Below are 24,333 nucleotides of genomic sequence, written 5' to 3' on the forward strand. Positions count from 1 at the left end.
AGTTAATTCTTTGCTGAAATGTGCCTGTAAGTCAGGCACATTTTTTGTCTGTGAAAATAATTCCTCTGGCTTTCCATGCTCAGTTTACAGAGTCAGTAGCCAAATGAGGATAAAAGATAGACTTGATCTAGAGAGTGTATATGAAGTTTTCTATTTCAATGTTTGGGTTTTCAATGCATGCTTCTCTTATTTTTAAATCTAATTGCTTGTAAAGTAGGAAATTTTTAAAAAGTAGGGTATTTTCAGCTATTAGAAGGGGATTAGGAAAGCTTTATGCAACTCATTATTAATATCAATTTTAACAGAGTATCTCTGAGAGTCTTCCAGAGAAGTATGTTGATCATTTATCTGGAGCTGCAGGTCAAAGAGGAAAAAATATATTAAATGGACAAGTAGAAGGTAAGAACTATATTTTTATGAAAAAGTCATTTGACAGCATGTTGATTTAAAATGGGAATTCTGATATATTCTAATAGCCAAAGAAAATCACCTGTCGGTTAAGAGGAAGAATCATTCCTCACACTGATTTCAAGTTGAACTGAGCCTGTCTCATTCTGGAAAAGAAGTGCTGTATCAGAAGAACTAAGCAGCTACATCTTTTTTTCTTGTCAAAAATCCATCAGCAGTTTTTAGGCAGTTTTTATTTGGCCAAAAAGCAGTGCTTGAATACTTAACTGTGTGCTGTGTTCTATTTAAGCTCTGAGTGTCCAGATGTTCTTTTGTAGACAACATGCCATGATATAATCATCTATCTCCATGTCTGTTACCAAGTTACACTGTGAAGTGTGCCACCCTTTTGAGGTGGTCCTCAAAGACACAGTTTGCTTGTTGTTTAACCAAGTGTCCTAAAGCATGTACTGAAGTTATATCATTTTTTATTCTAAAAAGCTATGCAGCTTATATTCTGAAAACTATTAAAAAACATAACACTGTTGATGTAAAAAAAAAAGAAAATCACCTGTCAAGTGCATAGTGAGGAAAAAGACGAGAAAAGGAGGGAAGCTGTGTATCTTATCTGGTGTCAGCCACAGATTAAATTGAGAGTCCCCTTTCAGGAGCTAAATTATTAGTTCCGTTTCAAGGTACTCTACAACCTAAGGAAAGTCGGGAAATGAGGAAGAGGAAAGAAGGACTAAAGAATGAGAGAGGCAGAGGTTACAGGGAGTAAATGAAGGAAAAGGAAGCAGGGGTCTGTGGAGGACGGGGGCAAAGTAAAATAGGTCTTTAGAAAAGGGTAGAGAAGAGTATTTGAAACGTGAGACAAATTTGAAGTGAGCTTCCAGCACCGAAACTTGTCAGAGACGAACAGCAAAGCTTTCCCACTCTTACTGTGGGAATGTAGAAGCAGACTGATAGATCAGAGTTTCTCAAATTTTAATTAGTCCCCTGGGGACCTTGTGAAAAGTGCACATGCTGAGCAGCAGGCCTGGGATTGTGCATTTCTGACAAGCTCTCAGAGTAGCAAGGGTGTAGGCTTGCATTGAGAGAAATCTGGAAGAGGAGCCACTGGATAGTTCAAGACAGAACAGGGTCGGGCTTCCCTGGTGGCGCAGTGGTTGAGAGTCTGCCTGCCGATGCAGGGGACACGGGTTCGAGCCCTGGTCTGGGAGGATCCCACATGCTGCGGAGCAACTGGGCCCGTGAGCCACAACTGCTGAGCCTGCGCGTCTGGAGCCTGTGCTCCGCAACAAGAGAGGCCAAGATAGTGAGAGGCCCGGGCACCACGATGAAGAGTGGCCCCTGCTCGCCGCAGCTGGAGGAAGCCCTCGCACAGAAACGAAGACCCAACACCGCCAAAAATAAATAAATAAAAAAAACAAACCGATGAACCGACATTAAAAAAAAAAAAAAAAAAAAAAAAAGACAGAACAGGGTCAAGGAAAAGCATTATTTTGTTTTTCTTTCTGAGTGTGTTTATATCATTTTTTATACCAATGCTTCCATATTCCATATTTAAATATTCCATATTTAAGAGGGTAGCAAAGCGTTGAAGTAGAACTTATAGATGTAAGGTGCCACTGCTAAGCAAAGAGGAAAAAAGAAGTGGTGGGGATGATCCATAAAAAGAATGTAAAAGGGGGAGGATTAAGACCACAGATCCAGAGACTACCTTTGAAGAGGAAAGAATATAGTGAAAGGAAAGAGGGGGGAAAGTAGTGTGTTAGGGAGGTGATTGTGGAGGTGATGAGGAAACTTGAGAGAACTCTCGTTAGATGACTTCAGTGTATTTACACTGAAACAAGGTTAGATCATTGCTGCTCCAGAGAATACTGGAAGCAGGAGTGGGTGCTAGAATTGAGGTAAACCCCAGCTCCTCCTTGTAACTATCAGGCATCAAAGATATATGTTGTGTTGGTATGTGTTATTCAAATGAGATTAATTTGAATATGGAAGCATTGGTTGTTTTTTGTTTTTTAAGATAGGTTTTTTTTTGTTTTTGTTTTTTTTGGCTGCTTGGCTTGGCATGTGGGACCTTAATTTCCCAAACCAGGGATTGAACCCGTGCCCCCTGCAGTAGAAGCATGGGGTCTTCACCACTGGACCGCCAGGGGAGTCCCTAAGATAGCTAATTTTTTGATGATAATTGTTTCACAAAAATCCTTTTAAACATTAGCATGATATACTGAACCAAACTAATTTTGGAAACAAAAGAAATTAATAGGGTTCATTCCCTAAATGCTAAAATTGTTATTTTCAGTAAATACTACACTGATTTTGAAATATGAAAGATTTTTAATATCTAATAATTCTGTGGCAGTAAAATTTACTTTTTCCTTTTTGGTAATCGTACTTCGATGTTGAAAACTTATAACACGTTATTTCTTAGATGTGCCTTATATACCTTCTTGCATGATTGGATCGAGAAACTTTAAGATGACTAAACTAGAGGATCCAAGAAATGTAGGCATACCAGTAGCCCACATGGGTATGTAAAAAAATGAATATTTTTATGAACTATAATTCTACAAGTGTATATCCAAGCTGATCAGTTCATAACACTTTCTCTGATGAGAAATGAATTATACATTCAACTGAACTGTCATCCCAACTGTGCACTTCCTAAATTACAGGACAAATTGAAGAACATGATAAATACTTGTAGTATAATGGTGTAAATGATGCTTGTGTATTGCATTCAAGATATGCTGTTGCATTTTACCATCAGCTTTCACATTTACCTTCTCGGGGTCATGATTTGTTCCTCTGATTAAAGATCACTTTTCTCCTCATCAATCAGCATGTTCACATTGGTACATGTGCATTTTTCTATTTTATAAAGGCTTTTGGAACATAATCTTACTTTTGAAATCTTAACTGCATGTTTTGTTAAACCTGTACTCCTATTTTTTCTTCAGTATCTATAGTGGATTCATATGTCTGTCTTGTTGCAGTCCTAACTTCCCCCAAGAAACAAAACACCAAAACCTAAAGTATTCACTGCCAAGGCCAAGCATGAGGATTCTGCTCAGTACTAACTGCATGAATATATAGTTGGCTTTCATAGTTACGTGTAATTGATTCTATGTCCCTTTTGCCTTTTAGATTCTCCTGAAAAATATCCTCACTTGAAGGTAAAAACTTATATTTTTGTCTTGAATTATTAACTACAGATTGTATCAAATGTACATTATTTATTAATCAACTTGTTTCAAAACCCATTCAGCCTGCAGTTGGAGTGAAAGATTCTGTTCCTAATAAAGCAGTAGGAATGAAGGATTTACAAACATCCAGATCAGGTAAATTTTGCAGTGCAAATTTCACTCTGGAAAGAGGTACACTAAAATATTTGAAACGCTCACAGCCTTCATATTCCTAATTTTTTTTCTTTTGTTTTTGCAAGTTTAATTGAAGGATTTGACATAAATAAGGCACCTGTTATTGTTGGTATCCATGTTTTGAAAAAAAGATATTTAAAGGCATAAGAAAAAAAATATTTTTAAAATGTAAGCTTTAACTCAGATGTTTCTATGTATGTTTCAATACCCTAAAGTTCTCAGTTTGGAATCTCTGTACTTCTTAGGGATTCTCAGATGTAAATTATTAGATTCTAAGATTTTTCCAGTTTTATAAAATGCTTATTTGAATTCTGACCTTAACCTAGAGTAAAGCTTCACTTGCTAACATGGCAATTGTAGTTCAACTTTAATTATTTCATTTTAGTGGTGTTACACGGATGAGCTTAAGCCAACCAGATGTTTTGATTAGCAGACTCTGTGTGTGTGTGTGTGTGTGTGTGTGTGTGTGTGTGTGTGGTCTTTGATTATTAAAAGTGGGGGAAAGTAATCATACCTTAATGATGATTTGATAGACACAATCTTTTAAAACAGTAATTCTGAAAGGTTTTGGCTTTAACATCCTTTTATTTATTTGTTTGTTACTTTTTTTATGATCCAGATATAGGATCCTTTTATACTTTTAAAAATTATTGAGAATTCCAAGGAACTTTTGTTTAAGTAGGTTGTATCTACTGATGTTTACTGTATTGGAAAATAAAACTGAAAAATTTAAAATACAAGCACACACAGTCATACATTCTATTAGCCATTAGAAGTATGATGTTATCACATATCTTGTCTCTGGAAAACTGCTCTGCACACTTAAAACAGAATGAAAATGGAAATAACGTTTACTGTTATTGTGAAATAGTTTTGACCTCTTGGACCCCTTGAACGGTTGAGTCTTGGGACTCCAGGGATGCTCAGGTGACACTTGAGAACCACTGTTTTAAACCATTTACAGAGCTCATGGATGTGAAATGATAAAGGGACCCTTGTGATGAAACAGGCTTTAAACTTTCACTTTTACATTTCTTGCTTTTTTCTTTGATTTGTCTTTTTTTTTTAATATATGCAGCAGGTTTTTATTAGTCATCAATTTTATACACATCAGTGTATACATGTCATTCTCAATTGCCCAATTCATCCTACCACCGTCCCCAACCCCCTGCGGTTTTCCCCCCTTGGTGTCCATACGTTTGTTCTCTACAACTGTGCCTCAATTTCTGCCCTGCAAACCAGTTCACCTGTACCATTTTTCTAGGTTCCACATATATGCGTTAATATACGATATTTGTTTTTCTCTTTCTGACTTACTTCACTCTGTATGACAGTCTCTGGATCCATCCAGGTCTCAACAAATGACCCAATTTCATTCCTTTTTATGGCTGAGTAATATTCCATTGTATATATGTACCCCATCTTCTTTATCCATTCGTCTGTCGATGGGCCTTTAGGTTGCTTCCATGACCTGCCTACGGTAAATAGTGCTGCAGTGAACATTAGGGTGCATGTGTCTTTTTGAATTATGGTTTTCTCTGGGTATATGCCCAGTAGTGGGATTGCTGGATCATATGGTAATTCTATTTTTAGTTTTTTAAGGGACCTCCATACTGTTCTGCATAGTGGCTGTATCAGTTACATTCCCACCAACAGTGCAAGAGGGTTCTCTTTTCTCCATACCCTCTCCAGCTTTTGTTGTGTGTACATTTTCTGATGAAGCCCATTCTAACTGGTGTGAGGTGATACCTCATTCTAGTTTTGATTTGTATTTCTCTAATAATTAGTGATGTTGAACAGCTTTTCATGTGCTTCTTGGCCATCTGTATGTCTTCTTTGGAGAACTGTCTATCTAGGTCTTCTGCCCATTTTTGGATTGGGTTGTTTGTTTTTTTAATATTGAGCTGCATGAGCTGTTTATATGTTTTGGAGATTAATCCTTTGTCCGTTGATTTGTTTGCAAATATTTTCTCCCATTCTGAGGGTTGTCTTTTTATCTTGTTTATGGTTTCCTTTCCTGTGCAAAAGCTTTGAAGTTTCACTAGGTCCCATTTGTTTATTTTTGTTTTTATTTACATTACTCTAGGAGGTGGATCAAAAAAGATCTTGCTGTGATTAATGTCAAAGAGTGTTCTTCCTATGTTTTCCTCTAAGAGATTTATAGTGTCCAGTCTTACATTTAGGTCTCTAATCCATTTTGAGTTTATTTTTGTGTATGGTGTTAGGGAGTGTTCTATTATCATTCTTTCCATGTATCTGTCCAGTTTTCCCAGCACCACTTATTGAAGAGACTGTCTTTTCTCCATTGTATATCCTTGCCTCCTTTGTCATAGATTAGTTGACCATAGGTGTGTGGGTTTCCCTCTGGGCTTTCTATCTTGTTCCATTGATCTATGTTTCTGTTTTTGTGCCAGTACCATATTGTCTTGATTACTGTAGCTTTGTAATATAGCCTGACGTCAGGGAGTCTGATTCCTCCAGCTGCGTTTTTTTCCCTCAAGACTGCTTTGGGTATTCGGGGTCTTTTTTGTCTCCATACAAATTTTACAATTTTTTTGTTCTAGTTCTGTAAAAAATGCCATTGGTAATTTGATAGGGATTGCATTGAATCTGTACATTGCTTTGTGTAGTGTAGTCATTTTCACAATATTGATTCTTCCAATTCAAGAACATGGTTTATCTCTCCATCTGTTGGTATCATCTTTAATTTCTTTCATCAGTGTCTTATACTTTTCTGCATACAGATCTTTTGTCTCCCTACGTAGGTTTATTCCTAGGTACTTTATTCTTTTTGTTGCAATGGTAAATGAGAGTGTTTCCTTAATTTCTCTTTCATATTCTTCATCATTAGTGTATAGGAATGCAAGAGATTTCGATGCATTAATTTTGTATCCTGCAACTTTACCAAATTCTTTGATTAGCTCTAGTAGTTTTCTGGTGGCATCTTTAGGATTCTCTATGGATAGTATCATGTCATCTGCAAACAGTGACAGTTTTACTTCTTCTTTTGCAATTTATATTCCTTTTATTTCTTTTTCTTCCCTGATTGCTGAGGCTAGGACTTCCAAAACTATGTTGAATAATAGTGGTGAGAGTGGACATCCTTGTCTTGTTCCTGATCTTAGAGGAAATGGTTTCAGTTTTTCACCATTGAGAATGATGTTTGCTGTGGGTTTGTAATATATGACCTTTATTATGTTGAGGAAATTTCCCTCTATGCCTACTTTCTGCAGGGTTTTTATCATAAATGGGTGTTGAATTTTGTCGAAAGCTTTTTCTGCATCTATTGAGATGATCATATGGTTTTTATTCTTCAATTTGTTAATATGGTGTATCACATTGATTGATTTGTGTATATTGAAGAATCCTTGCATCCCTGCGATAAATCCCAGTTGATCATGGTGTATGATCCTTTTAATGCATTGTTGGATTCTGTTTGCTAGTATTTTGTTGAGGATTTTTGCATCTATCTTCATCAGTGATATTGGTCTGTAATTTTCTTTTTTTGTCATATCTTTGTCTGGTTTTGGTATCAGGGTGATGGTGGCCTCATAAAATGAGTTTGGGAGTGCTCCTTCCTCTGCAATTTTTTGGAAGAGTTTGAGAAGGATGGGTGTTAGCTCTCCTCTAAATGGTTGATAAAATTTACCTGTGAAGCCATCTGCTCCTGGGCTTTTGTTTGTTGGAAGATTTTTAATCACAGCTTCAATTTCATTACTTGTGATTGGTCTGTTCATATTTTCTGTTTCTCCTGGTTCAGTCTTGGAAGGTTATACCTTTCTAAGAATTTGTCCATTTCTTCGAGGTTGTCCATTTTATTGGCATAGAGTTGCTTGTAGTAGTCTCTTAAGATGCTTTGTCTTTCTGCGGTGTCTGTTGTAACTTCTCCTTTTTCATTTCTACTTTTATTGATTTGAGTCCTCTCCCTCTTTTTCTTGATGAGTCTGGCTAATGGTTTATCAATTTTGTTTATCTTCTCAAAGAACCAGCTTTTAGTTTTATTGATCTTTGCTATTGTTTTCTTTGTGTCTATTTCATTTATTTCTGCTCTGATCTTTATGTTTTCTTTCCTTCTGCTAACTTTGGGTTTTGTTTGTTCTTCTTCCTCTAGTTCCTTTAGGTATAAAGTTAGATTATTTATTTGAGATTTTTCTTGTTTCTTGAGGTAGGCTTGTATAGCTATAAACTTCCCTCTTAAGACTGCTTTTGCTGCATCCCATAGGTTGTGGATTGTTGTGTTTTCATTGTCATTTGTCTCTAGGTATTTTTTGATTTCCTCTTTGATTTCTTCAGTGATCTCTTTTTTATTTAGTAATTTACTGTTTAGCCTCCATGTGTTTGTGTATTTTATGTTTTTCCACTGTAATTCATTTCTAATCTCATAGTGTTGTGGTCAGAAAAGATGCTTGATATGATTTCAATTTTCTTAAATTTACTGAGGCTTGGTTTGTGACCCAAGATGTGATTTATCCTGGAGAATGTTCTGTGTGCACTTGAGAAGAAAGTGTAATCTGCTGTTTTTGGATGGAATGTCCTATGAATATCAATTAAATCTATCTGGTCTATTGTGTCATTTAAAGCTTCTGTTTCCTTATTTATTTACATTTTGGATGATCTGTCCATTTGTGCAAGTGAGGTGTGAAAGTCCCCCACTATTATTGTGTTACTGTTGATTTCCTCTTTTACAGCTGTTAGCCGTTGCCTTATATATTGATGTGGTCCTATGTTGGGTGCATATATATTTATAATTGTTATATATTCTTCTTGGATTGATCCCTTGATCATTGTATAGTGTCCTTCCTTGTCTCTTGTAACATTCTTTATTTTAAAGTCTATTTTATCTGATATGAGTATTGCTACTCCAACTTTCTTTTGATTTCCATTTGCATGGAATATCTTTTTCCATCCCCTCACTTTCAGTCTGTATGTGTCCGTAGGTCTGAAGTGGGGCTCTTGTAGACAGCATATATATGGGTCTTGTGTTTGTATCCATTCAGCAAGCCTGTGTCTTTTGGTTGGAGCATTTAATCCATTCACATTTAAGGTAATTATCAATATGTATGTTCCTATGACCATTTTCTTAATTCTTTTGGGTTTGTTTTTGTAGGTCTTTTTCTTCTCTTGTGTTTCCCACTTAGAAAAGTTCCTTTAGCATTTGTTGTAGAGCAGGTTTGGTGGTGCTGAATTCTCTTAGCTTTTGCTTGTCTGTAAAGCTTTTGATTTCTCCATGGAGTCTGAATGAGATCCTTGCGGGGTAGAGTAATCTTGGTTGTAGGTTCTTCCCTTTTATCATTTTAAGTGTATCATGCCACTCCCTTCTGGCTTGTAGAGTTTCTGCTGAGAAATCAGCTGTTAACCTTATGAGAGTTCCCTTGTATGTTATTTGTCATTTTTCCCTTGCTGCTTTCAGTAATATTTCTTTGTGTTTAATTTTTGCCAATTTGATTACTGTGTGTCTCGGCATGTTTCTCTTTGGGTTTATCCTGTATGGGACTCGCTGCACGTCCTTGAATTGAGTGGCTATTTCCTTTCCCATGTTAGGGAAGTTTTCAACTATAATCTCTTCAAATATTTTCTCTGGTCCTTTCTCTCTCTCTTCTCCTTTTGAGACCCCTATAATGCGAATGTTGTTGCATTTAATGTTGTCTCAGACGTCTCTTAGGCTGTCTTCATTTCTTTTCATTCTTTTTTCTTTATTCTCTTCTGCTCAGTGAATTCCACCATTCTGTCTTCCAGGTCACTTATGTGTTCTTCTGCCTCAGTTATTCTGCTATTGATTCCTTCTAATGTAGTTTTCATTCTAATTATTGTATTGTTCATCTCTGTTTGTTTGTTCTTTAACTCTTCTAGGTCTTTGTTAAACATTTCTTGCATCTTCTCGATCTTTGCCTCCATTGATTTTCCAAGGTCCTGGATCATCTTCACTATCATTATTCTGAATTCTTTTTCTGGAAGGTTGCCTAGCTCCACTTCATTTAGTTGTTTTTCTACAGTTTTATCTTGTTCCTTCATCTGGTACATAGCCCTCTGCCTTTTCATCTTGTCTATCTGTCTGTGAATGTGGTTTTTGTTCCACAGGCTGCAGGATTGTAGTTCTTGTTTCTCCTGTCTGCCCTCTGGTGGATGAGGCTATCTACGATGCTTGTGCAGGTTTCCTGATGGGAGGGAGTGGTGATGGGTAGAGCTGGGTGTTGCTCTGGTGGGCAGAGCTCAGTAAAACTTTAATCCACTTGACTGCTGATGCGTGGGGCTGGGTTCCCTCCCTGTTGGTTGTTTAGCCTGAGGCAATGCAACAGTGGAGCCTACCTGGGCTCTTTGGTAGGGCTAATGGCAGACTCTGGGAGGGCTCACGCCAAGGACTACTTCCCAGAACTTCTGCTGCCCGTGTTCTTTTCCACACGATGAGCCACAGCCACCCCCCGCCTCTGCAGGAGACCCTCCAACACTAGCAGGTAGGTCTGGTTCAGTCTCCCGTGGGGTCACTGCTCCTTCTTCTGGGTCCCACTCTGCACAGTACTTTGTGTGTGCCCTCCAAGAGTGGAGTCTGTTTCTCCCCCAGTCCTGTCAAAGTCCTGCAGTCAAATCCCACTAGGCTTCAAAGTCTGATTCCCTAGGAATTTCTCTTCCCATTGCCGGACCCCCAGGTTGGGAAGCCTGATGTGGGGCTCAGAACCTTCACTCCAGTGGGTGGACTTCTGTGGTATAAGTGTTCTCCAGTCTATGAGTCACCCACCCACCTGTTATGGGATTTGATTTTGCTGTGACTGCGCCCCTCCTACTGTCTCATTGTGGCTTCTCCTTTGTCTTCGGATGTGGGGTATCTTTTTTGGTGAGTTCCAGTGTCTTCCTGTCGATGATCATCCAGCACCTAGTAGTGATTCTGGTGTTCTCACAAGAGGGACTGAGAGCATATCCTTCTACTCCACCATCTTGGTTCAGCTCTTATTTGTCTTAAGAAATTGAAATCTGACAATTTTACTTTCGTTAAAAAAAAGGAAAATATTTTTGTTATGTATTCATTTCCTGTGTCATGACACTGTATGCTCTTTGGATCTAGTGTGGACCTAGACTTATCCTATTTTTACCTGGAAACAATTAGTCACTCATGGCTATCATTTCTTTTGTAAATTTATGATATTTATCCAAGCCTTAAAAAATGAGTTCTGAAGATATTGATACATTGAGGAAGACCATCTCATTGTATTAAAGTAGTACCATTCATTAAAAGATTTTTTAAAACCCATGTCTCTGGAACACACAATACTGTCATGCATATTTAAACATAAAATAAATGGTTAGACATAATTTTGTTAATGAAAAAACTTATATGTTGAAGAAACATAATTATTAATAAAGCTCTTAAGGTATACAGAATATGTAATAGAGATTGATGAGTGAATCAAAGTAAGTAACACTAGAAAATTAAAAATTAGAAAAAATGAGAGGCAATACTTAATGTATCTATATGAATGGCAATGACGTGTAAGATACAATAAGCCATGAGGGAGTAGTGGGTTTGGGGGGAGAGGAGGACATGGGACTGCTTCTCTGAAGAAAGAATTTGTTCAGGTTAGTCAAATTTGTATTAGTATTCACATTCTAATAAACGGAAACTTTGTTTTTGGATTTTTCAGAGTGGGATTCTGCTAGTTTGTCGCTCAATAATGAGACTTGTCAAAGAGCCGGGCATTTGAAAGTTGATGATAAATATCCATTTTTGTCACAATCAATGACCAAAAATCAGTCAGCATCCACAGAATTTGGACAGATGACCTTAACAGATAAAGAAAAGATTAATATCGGAGTGTTGTTTCTGTTAGGGGATTACACGCTCCGTGACCTGTGTGAGTCACAACTGCCAGAAAACAGAGAAAGCAAACAATGCAATAAATAAGCACAGAGCACTCAACCATAGGCCACCTCGGCATGGCTTCACCATAATCCTGATGTTTCCAAAATCATTTTGTGGCAAAATCTGCTTTGTGTTTACTCCTTTTATTCAACCTGCAGCCAAACTTCTTTTAGCAAGACGTTTGCATTCTTCCTCTGACCAAAGCAACATAATAAATAACAAAGGGAATTAGGAGAGAGAATAGGTTCGTTAGACTAGTATTTAGCATACACCTGAGAGTGGGTAGCAAGATTATACTTAGAACTTTGGGACTAGTTGGGAAACCTAGGCAGACATCTCAATATTCCCTTCTCAAAATGTAGTTTCTTAGCTTTATTTTTGTTTAGCTCTGAATTCATTAGTATTAGTTATAACTATATTCAATGTAACGAAACAAGCACCTCCAAAACCAAATAATAAACTATTTCTTGTATTTTCTATGAGTTTATATATATATATATATATATTTTTCTTTTTGCGGTATGCGGGCCTCTCACTGTTGTGGCCTCTCCCGTTGCGGAGCACAGGCTCCGGACGCGCAGGCCCAGCGGCCATGGCTCACGGGCCCAGCCGCTCCGCGGCATATGGGATCCTCCCAGACCGGGGCACGAACCCGTATCCCCTGCATCGGCAGGCGGACTCTCAACCACTGCGCCACCAGGGAGGCCCTGAGTTTATATATTTTAGAATTGGCTTTCCCAGCAGTAATGGGAGTCATTGAGGATTGCTACATAGTCCCTCCTTCTTAGCTGCGTCCACATAGTATACCAACTTATTATTTTTAATGAATTAATAGTTCACAAGGGATATTGGTTTTAAGGAGTGCTGATCATTTAAAGATAGTGTAAGGAAAATCAATTCTAATTCTACTAGGATGCCCAGTCTATTGATTAACCACATCTAATATATGTTCTACATAAATACCGATTAATTTAGTGCCCTTAATCAGTCATATGATCAGGGCTATAGTAATAAATCATACACTGTTTTCTTTTTCCAGTCCTATAGTTTTATCTTCTTGTCTTTCCTTACCTGTGGAATTAATGTTACATTTACAAAAGATTCTCAGTTATCTCCTAGAGTAGTGACTACAAGCTATAAACTCAAAGTTTTTTTTATCTATACAAGTGACTTGTTTGCTCTCATTTCTCCATGAGTTTGGTAGGTCCAAGAAGCACAAATTCAAGTGAAACACCTACACGAGCCCCTTCAACACAGGAAGATGTGAAACAGGAAAACTGGAAACTAAATACAAGCAACTTAAAACAGTTCATGCAGATCATTTCTCTTCTCAGTTGATACCTTTTATAAAGTAATAAGCAGAGTCTAGTTCTTGAGGGGCCCAGGATTCATGCATTTATTTATTTAATAAAGATTTATTCTATGCTGGGTCCTGGTAATTTTATATCCTAAATATTTCTGGAAACAGTCCCTCAGTGTAGGCCTGCATCACCTTTTTTTTTGCATTATAATGTCATCAAATTCTTCTCCCTCTATTTATTTGTATGGCCTTCAAATTCATCCCTCCCGCAGCATTTAGAGTGATCTATCTCAAGTGCACCAGTGATCGTGAACCACTCTTTAAAGCATATTAATGTCCAGCCATCTTAGAATGACACGAGGCTTTCATAATCTAACTTCTACCTGACTCTCCCTCTCTAGCCCTTTCTGTCTGTCCTTTGCTCTGGAATTCTGAACTGCTGGTGATGCTCTCTCATCTATCCCTGTATTTTAGACAACTATTCACCCTGTTTTATGTATGCTTCTCTGCCTGTCTTGCTACAGCTTTCCATGCTCTCTCCCTTTCCTGCCCTCTATTCCCTTGAATCTGACTGACCTCACTGTGTAAGTCTCAGCTCAGGCATTATCTCTAGAAAAGCCATCCCTGACACCTTTCATCTACATTCTTCTTTAAACTCCATGTTTAGTACTGAGCAGGAACTCAATAAATAATTATTGAGTAAAATAAAGACTGTTTATACAAAGATGATTTCAAGAGATTGTCCTCTACAGTCTAGAAGCAAAGAGGATAGATGTGAAGAAATAATTTACAGTTCAGGTGATGAAGATACACTAGAAAAATCTATAAAGTACTAAGGTAGCTACTAGGAAAGAGATACCTATTTGGGGAAAGAGAGCTGTAATCAAGGAGGACTTCACAAAGCAGGCTGAGTCTTAAAAGATGAAAAGAACTTTGTCAGAAGAGTAGAGGAAAACATTTCAGACTAAGGAACTGATAAAAGCATGAAAAGTAACAGTAATTTTGGAAACCATGAATAACGTTGCAGTTGAAGCTTGGTGTGTTTTTAAATAGGTACTATTATGAAGTAGAGAACAGAGTATATTGTGACTTTCTATGTTTGTCCTGTATTTTTAAATTTTGTTTGTTTGTTTGTTTGTTTTGCGGTATGCGGGCCTCTCACTGTTGTGGACTCTCCCACTGCGGAGCACAGGCTCCAGACGCACAGGCCTAGCAGCCATGGCTCACGGTACCAGCGGCTCTGCGGCATGTGGGATCTTCCCAGACTGCCGCACGAACCCGTGTCCCCTGCATCGGCAGGTGGACTCTCAACCACTGCGCCACCAGGGAAACCCTTTGTCTGGTTTTTGATTGTTCTGTTCATTGATGTTTGGTGGATGAATTTGTAAATGAATCTTTGAGATGTTTGTGTGCCTGTAACCTGGTGACATCTGGTATTTCCCAGATGGTTTGTTGGAGTTTTAGGTAATTAGAAGTATTTCTTAAATAAGTAAATATTCAGCTAAAGATTAAGCTTAATTTAAATTGTCATTTGATAAATTTTTAAAATCTATTTTTATAAAGATTATGTCTTTTATCTAACTGTTCTAAGTAGTTAATTTTAACTAAACATATAGATTTGTCAGCAGAACTAGACTTAGAAATAACATCGGAGGAAGCACAAGAAAGGCTTGATGGAAGTGAAAATAACCACTCACAGGTATGTAAAAATGTAAATGGAAATTTCTGGCTCAGTATTTTTTTCTATGCTTTAACAACATAACAGAGTTCAAATGAAATTACCTTTCAAAATTAACCTCTTAGAATTGATAGATAATAATTTAAGAGTTAGTGTTTATAGTGCTTTAATTACAAAGCTTAAAATATTGTTAGAATCTGTTATAATTTATAGTTAAACTTTGTACTTGGAATTGAGGCAAAATAATTTCCTGAATATTGTTTGCTTCTTCCTTACATGATAAAGAAGGTGATAATCAAATACTGAATCGTATGATTAAGCAGTTGAAATTATGAACAGTATATCAGTGATGGTCCGTGAGTTAGATTCATGGAAGGAGAAACCATTTCCAGCTGTTCAAAATTTGTAGTTTCAAGTTGCCAGTCACTAATGCCAAGATTAAAAATTTATTCTGTCTTGTGACCTCTATGTAATCGACCTAAGGATCTACATTCAGGGAAGAAGGGGTCATACAATCAACCCAATTGCCTATTAAGGAAGCAGACCTTCCAAAATTGGACCTTTGTTGTTAGGGTACAGACAATAACTTTCTAATTTATTTCATTTCAGGGTAGGAAACCAGTAAATAATATTAAACAATGTTTTATCCACTTTCATTAGTGGATATTAGAATATAATATAACTGAATGAAAGCAGGTATTATATCAACGTATAATACTATCATAGTATATAATTTGCATTAAAATTTAGGAATTTGTTCCTCTTTCTGATTGGTGTTAATTGATTTTGGCTCCCAGTAATTCAAGGTTGGTCTATTCTCCAGTTACTAGTCCTTAAAAAAAAAATGCTTACGTGCACATAGGGACTTTTTAAGGTACGGTGAGGTGAAATATTTTTAAGTAAGGAAGCCTTTGTAACATTAAAAATCATCTCCTAATTCATTTTTGGTAGATTTAACATATATGAATTATTTAGTTCAAACAAACAGTGACAAAATTGGGTTTGTGAGTTCATGTTTTTCTCCTGTTTCAGGCTAAGGCAAGTTATTTTTCACTTCTTAGTTGTAATCCAGTGATTTGTGAGTAGCTAAACATAGATTAAGAAGTTTAATGGTTAAAGTTTAATTATTTTCTTATTTTTCTTTGTCTGTCCTTGATTACTTAAGGATAAAGTTATTTTACAAACATGTACCCTGACAGAAAAGACATCTGAAAATCAAATCAAGCCAATTGATCTTCTGCTTTTGCATCTGCAAAAAATGCCTCAAGAACCAGAAATGAATAAGGAATGTGATAGAGAGGACATATCTGTATGTTCAGGACTTCCTTGTGTACAAAAGCATGAGGAAATGTGGATCAAACAAGGCAAATTAGGGTGGAAAAATAACTTCAAACACATCACAAATAAGTTAAAGTGGAAGTTTGGTGGAACTTTTGAAAAATACAAAATTACTGTTTGTCCTGAGGAAGAGCCACTACATGATGACCCTAAAGAAGGAGCAAACATAAAGGAAATACCTTCTAATTTGACAAATAATATACCTGACTGTGAGGCAAAAGTTGCATTTAGAGTATCTGTCTCTCTAGCATTCCAAGCATTTCCTGAACAAAAAGAACCCAGTCTTGAAAATGTTTTTCCATCTTATTTAACCTCTGGGTCTTGGGGACATGCTTGCCCATCATCTTCACAGCTTTATTTAACTGAAGTTAAATTAGACTATGAAAGTGATAAACTAGACACTGAACATGTTTTTAACAAAAATGAGGAGAGTTTTTATAATGATACAGAAAATAAAAAAGTAAGGGACCCAGTAGTTACATTTGAAATGCAAGAAGACCAAGAGTTTGATATGCAAATGTTACAAAATATGAACCAAAATACCACTAATTGGAAATTAGACATCGGATGTATACCTCAGTCTAGTGATCCCAAAAGACTTTTTGATTTATGGCTTGCCCGCTCCAATGAAATGAAACACATGATTCAAATAAAAAGTCGTGATATTTTTGCTGTTACAAATACTTGTAAGAAAACCAAACCAATACAAGACTGGTTCCAGAAGCCATTGCTTGCAGATAATTGCAGTGCTAATAACTCTAAAAGCATGCAACCTGAATTAGAAAATGGGAGTTCTTCTCCACTGAATAGTAACAGAAGATCCCAAGTGTATCTAAATGAAGAATTACAGCAAAATATGCAAAAGCTTAAGAATGAGATAGCCATGTTACAAGTAGAGTTCCTGGCTTTCAGACAACAGAAAATTCAACTTCAAAAAGAGGTAGAGTTTCATTTGCTGCTACTTTGTTCTTTCTCTTTATCAATGATCTGATCCATTCTGATTTTCCACTTAGTAATAAAATGGGGTCAGCTAAATAGGTAATTGTGTAGAAATAGATTACTTCTGCCATCTAAATAATAGGAAACTATTTTCATGGCTTTTGTTCCTTAATCAACCTAAGTCTCTCTCTGTCAGTCTTTCATATGAACTGGGAAACTAATTTAGTTACATACCGTGTGACTTTCTGAGCCAGAATTTCCACAAAGGAAATTGCTTAAGAAATATAATAAGCTAGGGTTTGGGGGTTTCTTTTTAATCTGTTGGGTTTTAAATATAAATTACACTCTATAGTATGGGAAGGAAGCAGTGACTGAAAGAAGGGACATAAACACATATTCCTGGTAAACTAATCTCTTTATTGTGCTTTAGTGTATGCGATCTTCTCTGCTTTACTCAATCGCTTGGCACTTAGAATTCCAGCATGACCACTTCAAGATATTTTTAATAACAAATACATGTACTCCCACATATTCTTTAATCACCACTCTCAGATATTTCTGTTGAGTCAGACCTTTACATTATGTTGTTTAATAAAATGTGGTAAGTTTTGACATGTATGATTTTATCATATAGGTAGTATAAACCCTCAGCCAAACAAATTCAGTATTTATCTCCAAAGGAGAAAACTGAGTTTTGACGTGCAGTGAGGTTTTTTTCCTTCCAGTAATAGAGTTTTAAATTTGTTTGTTTGCTCTTTTGTGTAAGAGGTGCATTGACTGAGTTTTAAAGATAGACAAAAATCTGTAGATATTCTCCTTTAAAAGAAAATGAGATGAGCCCTACCCCCAACTGAGGCATTAAATTACTTTGCCAAAGTCACACTTTTAACTTATCTGATTAATCTGATGTATTCATTTGGTAATTTATCAGATTCAGGGTTACAGAATTGTATCATCTCTTTTGGTGCCATGAAATGATAGGAAATGCCACTTTAGGGGCTTTGGACAAATCATTGAACCTTTCTTGGTTTTATTCCCATTATTGGTAAATAGTGGGGCTAAAGTAGATAATTACTTCTATACCCTTTAGCTATAAAATTTCATGGTTATTGAATGTGAAATTGGGAGGCATTACTCATTTTCCAGAATTCCACACTAACTAACAGTTCATCAATTTCACTCTACTCCTGTTTTTTGGTAAACTTTGGTTCATATATTTTAGTGAACACCGTCACTTTTTTGATATTCCCAGGATCCAAATGAAAAAAGAATTGTAAAAGGCAGTGGGGGAAGAATAGCTTCAGTGCAGAAAGAAGGATGTTTCCTTTTTGTTACTGAAGCACCAAGGTGTCCCATCCTCTAAATTTGGCTGTTTAATGCAAAATCCAGGTGGTAAAGACCAAAGAGGACAAATTTTGTGTCTTTGTCTCTTTATTTCTCTGTCTCTGCCATCAGACAGGGAAGAGTGGATGTGAATAGCTGCACCACATTAAGAAAGCCCTTTTTGAAAATTTTAAAATTTTATTTCTTTTCCTCAAACAGAGAGAAGCAGACTTTACAAAAATTTCAATGACTTGTAATTAAAAAAATTAAAGTAAGCACAAAACTATTTTTATTGCTTAAAGCCGGGGCAAACTCTGAGTCAAGTAATTAATGACAATGAAAAGGTCTTTATAATGAATAAGGTAATAACGATTATATGTAGTGTCAAACTTTCATTAAAGGTTGAAGAAGCAAAGAAGAAGCACAAAAGTAGTGAAATGGAAGTATCAGAAAACATATATGATGCTGATGATAGTGGATTAATTCAACAGAGAAAGAGCAGAAAAACTAATAACCAACAGTTTCCTACCATGGAGAATGAAGATTCTGATAGGTAAGCCTATGTCAGTATTTAACAATAGATAATTGTTATTTTCCTATAAAACAAGTTCTCATTTGAGCTAATGTTCATGATTAACAAATTTTATATTTTTCTAGGGTTATAGTTATTTCTAATACTCTTGTCCTTTAGCCTTAATACTAGAGTTAATTGGTTAACACAGCACCGTATTACAGTATTAGAGTATTCTGGATTTGACTGTATACTTACCTTTACCAGTGTGTTGTATATTTAAATATATTTTATGTTACTAATTAGCGTCCTTTCAGCATTTCTTGTGAGGCAGGTCTAGTGGTGATGACCTCCCTTAGCTTTGCTTTGTTTGGGAAAGGCTTTATCTCTCCTTCATTTCTGAAAGACAACTTTTCTGGATAGAGTATTCTTGGTTGGCAGGTTTTTTCTTTTAGCACTTTGAATATGTCGTCCTACTCTCTTGAAATCCATTGATAGACTTATGGGGGTTCCCTTATAATTTACAAGCCTCTTTACTTTTGCTGCTTTTAAGACTCTCTCTTTGTCTTTGATTTTTGACTGTTTTGTTATAATGTCTCCTGGCGAGGATTTCTTTAAGTTGAGTTTGCTTGGTGACCTATGAGCTTTCGGAACTTGGATATCCAAATCTCTCGCCAGGTTTAGGAAGTTCTCAACCATTTTTTCTTTAAATAAGCTTCTGCCACCTTCTCCCTATCTTCTCTTTCTGGAACTGCAATGATTTAGGAAGTATTTCTTTTGATGGTATCTGGTAATTCATGTAGGCTTTCTTCCCACGTTTTCATTCTTTTTTTCTTTATTCTCCTCTGATTGGATAATTTCAAAGCTCCTGTCTCTTAACTCACAGATTCTTTCTTCTGTTTGATCCATTCTGCTGTCAGTGCTCTTTATTGCATTTTTCCTTTCATTCATTGTATTCTTCAGCTCCAAAACTTCCATTTGGTTATTTTTTATTATTTCTATCTCTTTGTTAAACTCCTCATCTTGTTTGTATATTACTTTCCTGATTTTATTGGGTTGTCTTTCTGTGTTTTCTTGTAGCTCACTGAGTTTCCTTAAACCTACCGTTTTGAATTCTCTATCAGGTAGATTGCAGATCTCCATGTCTTTGGGATTTGTTACTGGAAAATTATTGTGATCTTTTGGTAGTGTCATGTTTTCTTGATATTTTTTATGCTACTTGAAGTTTTGCATTGCTGTCTTTGAATTTGAAGTAGCAGTCACCTCTTCCAGTCTTTAATAACTGCCCTCTCCAATGTATCCCAACTTGCATTTTTTGGTTCCAGTGGTATGCTGGCACTTCTCTGCTGGAAACCTGGATTTCCACAAAGGCTCTCTCATCTGTGGGTGATTGTCTAAGACAGTGTTTTCCAGGGGTTCCCTGGACGTTGCTAAGAGTGGCTGGAGCCAGTTCATGGGCCATGCAGGGTCCACAGCTGGGCTGTGGTCTGTATGTCTGTTACCACTTGGGTGGGCAGGACTCTTCCCAGGTCCCTTGGTTTATGGTGCTGGATCCTGCAACTGCCACAAAGCCACTTTTGTCTGTGGATAGATGCCAAATTGTTGCTGGTGGTGGAGGGATACTATGAGGTACCTATTTTTCAGCCCTGATGCTGACATGACCCCAACATGTGGGTGTTTAAAAGTAAATTTTCCCCCCGAGATATTTCCTTGAGTTCTTCTTTCGTGTTTTATGTACCTCATGTTATTTTTAAAAATCATGCAAATTAAACATTATTATATATAAAAACAAAACAAAAAAATATAGTAGAAATCTAATTATTACTCCCATGTCTAAGAGTCATTGCTTTTAGGCAGTGAACTTCAGCTTTTCATTGTAGCACTTGAGGTTCTTCAGAATGTCTTTCCAGACTCATCTCTCTGCTTCCTTCCATGTATTTTGTACTTTTCCTTCCAAGTTTCTCGGAAACACCTAGACTCCATATGTCTAAACTTTGTGCTCACATTCTAATCACCAAGTAGAATGATTTTCTCCATTTTCTTTTCCTCATGACCTCCTCTGTTTATTTAACCTCTTCTGTAAAGCTTTCCTATGTTCACTTATAACTTTCATGTGTCAACTCTTACATATCACATTGTATCATAATTGTGTATCTGTCTTTGAAGCAAGAATTTGTATTTGCTTGCATATGGTTGGTACTTCATAACTGTTTTGTGAACTAATAAATGACTTATGATGGGTAAGAGTTGGAATTTTACAAAAATTGGTTTTTTATTCTTTATCAGTAGAATTATTAGAAAACATTGGCTTTTTAATGGATTTTTTAAAGTAGCGGTCCTGGCGTGCACATGAAGGAAGTAAAGAAAAATGAAAATGAAAAATGGACATCAAAAGAATGTGTGATTACACCAATGTTTGAGAAGGCTGATTCACTGAGTGGTGGTCTGCTACACATGAAGGATGACAGCAGTTCAAGTGGAGTAGATCAGGATGATGGCAGGTAAAATCTACAAATTCTTTTAGGTCAAGAAATATTAGCACTGAATACTTTTTCTGGAAATAGAACAGCATAATATAGTGTACAGGCCATGACAGGAGTATTCTCAACTATACCAGATGAACGCTGCTGAAAGGTTAAGATGAGGACGAGTGGCTTTGACCAGAAGTAGTTTCAATAAATATTCCCCATGGAAGCTGGACTGTAGTGAATAAGTATAAACGGCTCCTTAGAGAATATTTACTGGGAAAGGCAATAGAGAACTGGATGGTAACTGAAGAGGAATGTGGAATTCAAGGGAGTTTCCTTTCTCTTTTTATGTTAAGATGGGAGTTTTTAGAGTATGTTTGTATGCTGTTGGAAATGAGCCAGTAGAGGATGCATTTATTCAGTTTAATCTTGTTTGCATGTCCAATATTAGAAAGCTTATTGATTGTATTACATTATCTTTAAAATATTAGAGTAAACTAATTGTACATAATACTTCTATTCACGTGTAGTTTTATGGTAAGGGCTTGTTCATTGATTTTGAAGTGTAATATTCTTATATAATTGAATATGCAGATGAGTACTTAAAAGTTATTCTATCATACATAGATTTTTAAAAATTATATAATCATAAATTTACAAACATTTAGGCCATACTGAAAAGGATTTAATCATTCCTTGATAATTCTAGATGACATTATCATCATGAGTGGCTATGGTTTTGTAAGGTACTCTAAAACAGGTTACGTTAACTTCATAGTGGTTTAGATTCCAGGGAAAAGGGTAAGATTTTGTTTATATTTGATAGGAAAAAAACTATTAACAATCTATCACAGATTATTACTTTTGGATTATAAAGTTCTAAATTACAAAAGTCATGCTTCCTATACCAAAAGTGTCATTAACACGTATTGTGCGCTAAGTATATGTTGAATGTATGAATAAACAGCTGAATGGGTGAATGAATGAATGGGTGAATGAAACCCTCATCAATGGGTTGATGAATTTCTTTACAAAAGCAAATCTTTATTGAAAAGAGAATTCCAATATTGCCTGGGTCTAAAGTCTTTTTATTTTTGAAATATATGTGTAAGATTCAGAAATTATTATTTATAGTTATAACTAGACATGGAATGATAATACAGATTCATTTGCTATCATATTACTTAAAAACACTTAAAAATAAATATTACCTTCTCATCATATTGTGAAACACAAGTGTTGAAGCCAGATTTCCTGGGTTTGAATTCTGGGTCAGCTGCTGATCTGCTGTATGGGCTTGGGCAAGTTACTTAGCCTTTCTGTGCTGCATTTCTTCCTGTGTAAAAAGGACCTAATGTATTACCTCTCTCCCAGAATTGTTGTGAGGATTAAAATGCCTTTAAGACATGTAAGGTGCTTATAATAATGCATAGCAATTACATAGTAAGTCCTCGAAAAGCTAATATCATGATTTTTAAAAAAGGGTTTCTTTCATATAAGGACTTAATACTTTCCAAATAGGTTTTAGTGCCATAAAGTTAGTTTTTATTGAAAATGACGATAACAAAAAACCCTGGTATATTTCTTCCTATCAAATAATGCAAGTAACATTATGTTTTTCCTTTTCCTTTGATTGTCAGCTTAATCTAATTTAATGCTTTGTTAATATTATTATGGTGTAGGGCCTCCCTGGTGGCGCAGTGGTTAAGAGTCCGCCTGCCGATGCAGGGGATACGGGTTCATGCCCCGATCTGGGAGGATCCCATATGCCGCGGAGCGGCTTGGCCCGTGAGCCATGCCGCTGGGCCTGCGCATCCAGAGCTTGTGCTCCGCAACGGGAGAGGCCACAACAGTGAGAGGCCCGCATACCCCAAAAAAAAAAGGAAAAAAAAAAAAATTATTATGGTGTATTTTCTTTGTCCTTTAATGTTACTCTTTCTATTTATTGTTTAATCTCTTTTATAGAAAATTAATTACCAATGCAAAGATTTTATGTAAAAAACAATAGGTTTAGGTATTCTTTGTATTTTAAGTATTTAATATTTGCCTGAAAAGAATCATTTGTTTTTCTAGGGCTACAAAGGAAACACCTAATGAAAAGAACAAGGTAGAGTAAAAAATTAATTATAAAAAATATTATCCTGTAGTAAAAAATTACTTTGTGAAAGGTATAGTGGAAAAATAGAAAATCTTCCTTTGTTGTAGAAACATTTACTTTGAAAAAATAATTTAGAAACACTGTTGATAAAATTATCCCTTTGATAAAAATCTGTTCTTTTAAAAAGTATCTGTGTTTTTGCTTTAATAAAGAGATATTTATCACCTCTGTACACTTAGTATATTTTATAAGTAATTTGGGGACATTGTGAAATAGTATTTTTTATTTGTAGGTCAAAGAGCAAATTAATTCTATGGATGACCTTGATGACTTAACTCAGTCATCTGAAACAGCTTTGGAGGATTGCCAGATGCTTTACTCTAATTATAAGAATTCCATGTTGCTAATAGAACAACTTGGCATGGAGTGTAAAGGTAGGACCATGGTATAAATATGTATATTTAGATGTATATTTTTGTGTATACTGTTGTAATATTTGGTAGGATTCACCAGTGTAGCCATTTGGGCCTGGAATTTTCTTTGTGGGAAGGTCTTTAAGTAGGACTTTAGTTTCTTTTTTAGATATAGGGCTATTTAGTTTATTTGTTCTTTCTTTTTTTTTTTTTTTTTTCTGTACTCAGGCCTCTCAGTGCTCTGGCCTCTCCCGTTGCGGAGCATAGGCTCCGACGCACAGGCTCAGCGGCCATGGTTCATGGGCCCAGCCGCTCCATGGCATGTGGGATCTTCCTGGACCCGGGCACGAACCCGTGTCCCCTGCATCAGCAGGTGGACTCTCAACCCTTGCGCCACCAGGGAAGCCCTATTTGTTCTTTCTTGATTGAGCTTTGGTATTTTCCCTCTTTCAAGGAATTTACCCACTTCATCTGAGTTGTCAAATTTATTTACATAATGTTCATAATATTAGTCTGTCAGTCTTTTAATATCTATAGAATCTGTAGTAATTTCTCATTACTCATTTCTGTGAAATTGGTAATTTGTGCCTTCTCTCTGTCTTTTTTTTTTTTTTCATTATCAGCCTGGCTAGAGGTT

At 36.2% G+C, this 24,333-nt stretch overlaps 1 protein-coding gene across 1 annotated transcript in view; it reads left to right on the forward strand.

Moving 5' to 3' along the window:
* Positions 1 to 63: 63 nt before the first annotated feature.
* Positions 64 to 24,333, forward strand: part of LOC132488541 (ankyrin repeat domain-containing protein 26-like) — a 64,915-nt gene continuing 40,645 nt past the window's right edge. Inside the window, 10 exon segments of the mRNA XM_060096839.1 lie at positions 64 to 399; positions 2,828 to 2,926; positions 3,544 to 3,572; positions 3,665 to 3,737; positions 14,545 to 14,627; positions 15,772 to 16,884; positions 18,608 to 18,759; positions 21,051 to 21,218; positions 23,259 to 23,292; positions 23,576 to 23,717. Coding sequence (XP_059952822.1) covers positions 2,851 to 2,926; positions 3,544 to 3,572; positions 3,665 to 3,737; positions 14,545 to 14,627; positions 15,772 to 16,884; positions 18,608 to 18,759; positions 21,051 to 21,218; positions 23,259 to 23,292; positions 23,576 to 23,717 — 1,870 coding nt within the window. The 5' untranslated portion in view covers positions 64 to 399; positions 2,828 to 2,850.

This window comes from Mesoplodon densirostris, chromosome 4 (genome assembly GCF_025265405.1).
Source record: "Mesoplodon densirostris isolate mMesDen1 chromosome 4, mMesDen1 primary haplotype, whole genome shotgun sequence".
Taxonomy (NCBI): domain Eukaryota; kingdom Metazoa; phylum Chordata; class Mammalia; order Artiodactyla; family Ziphiidae; genus Mesoplodon; species Mesoplodon densirostris.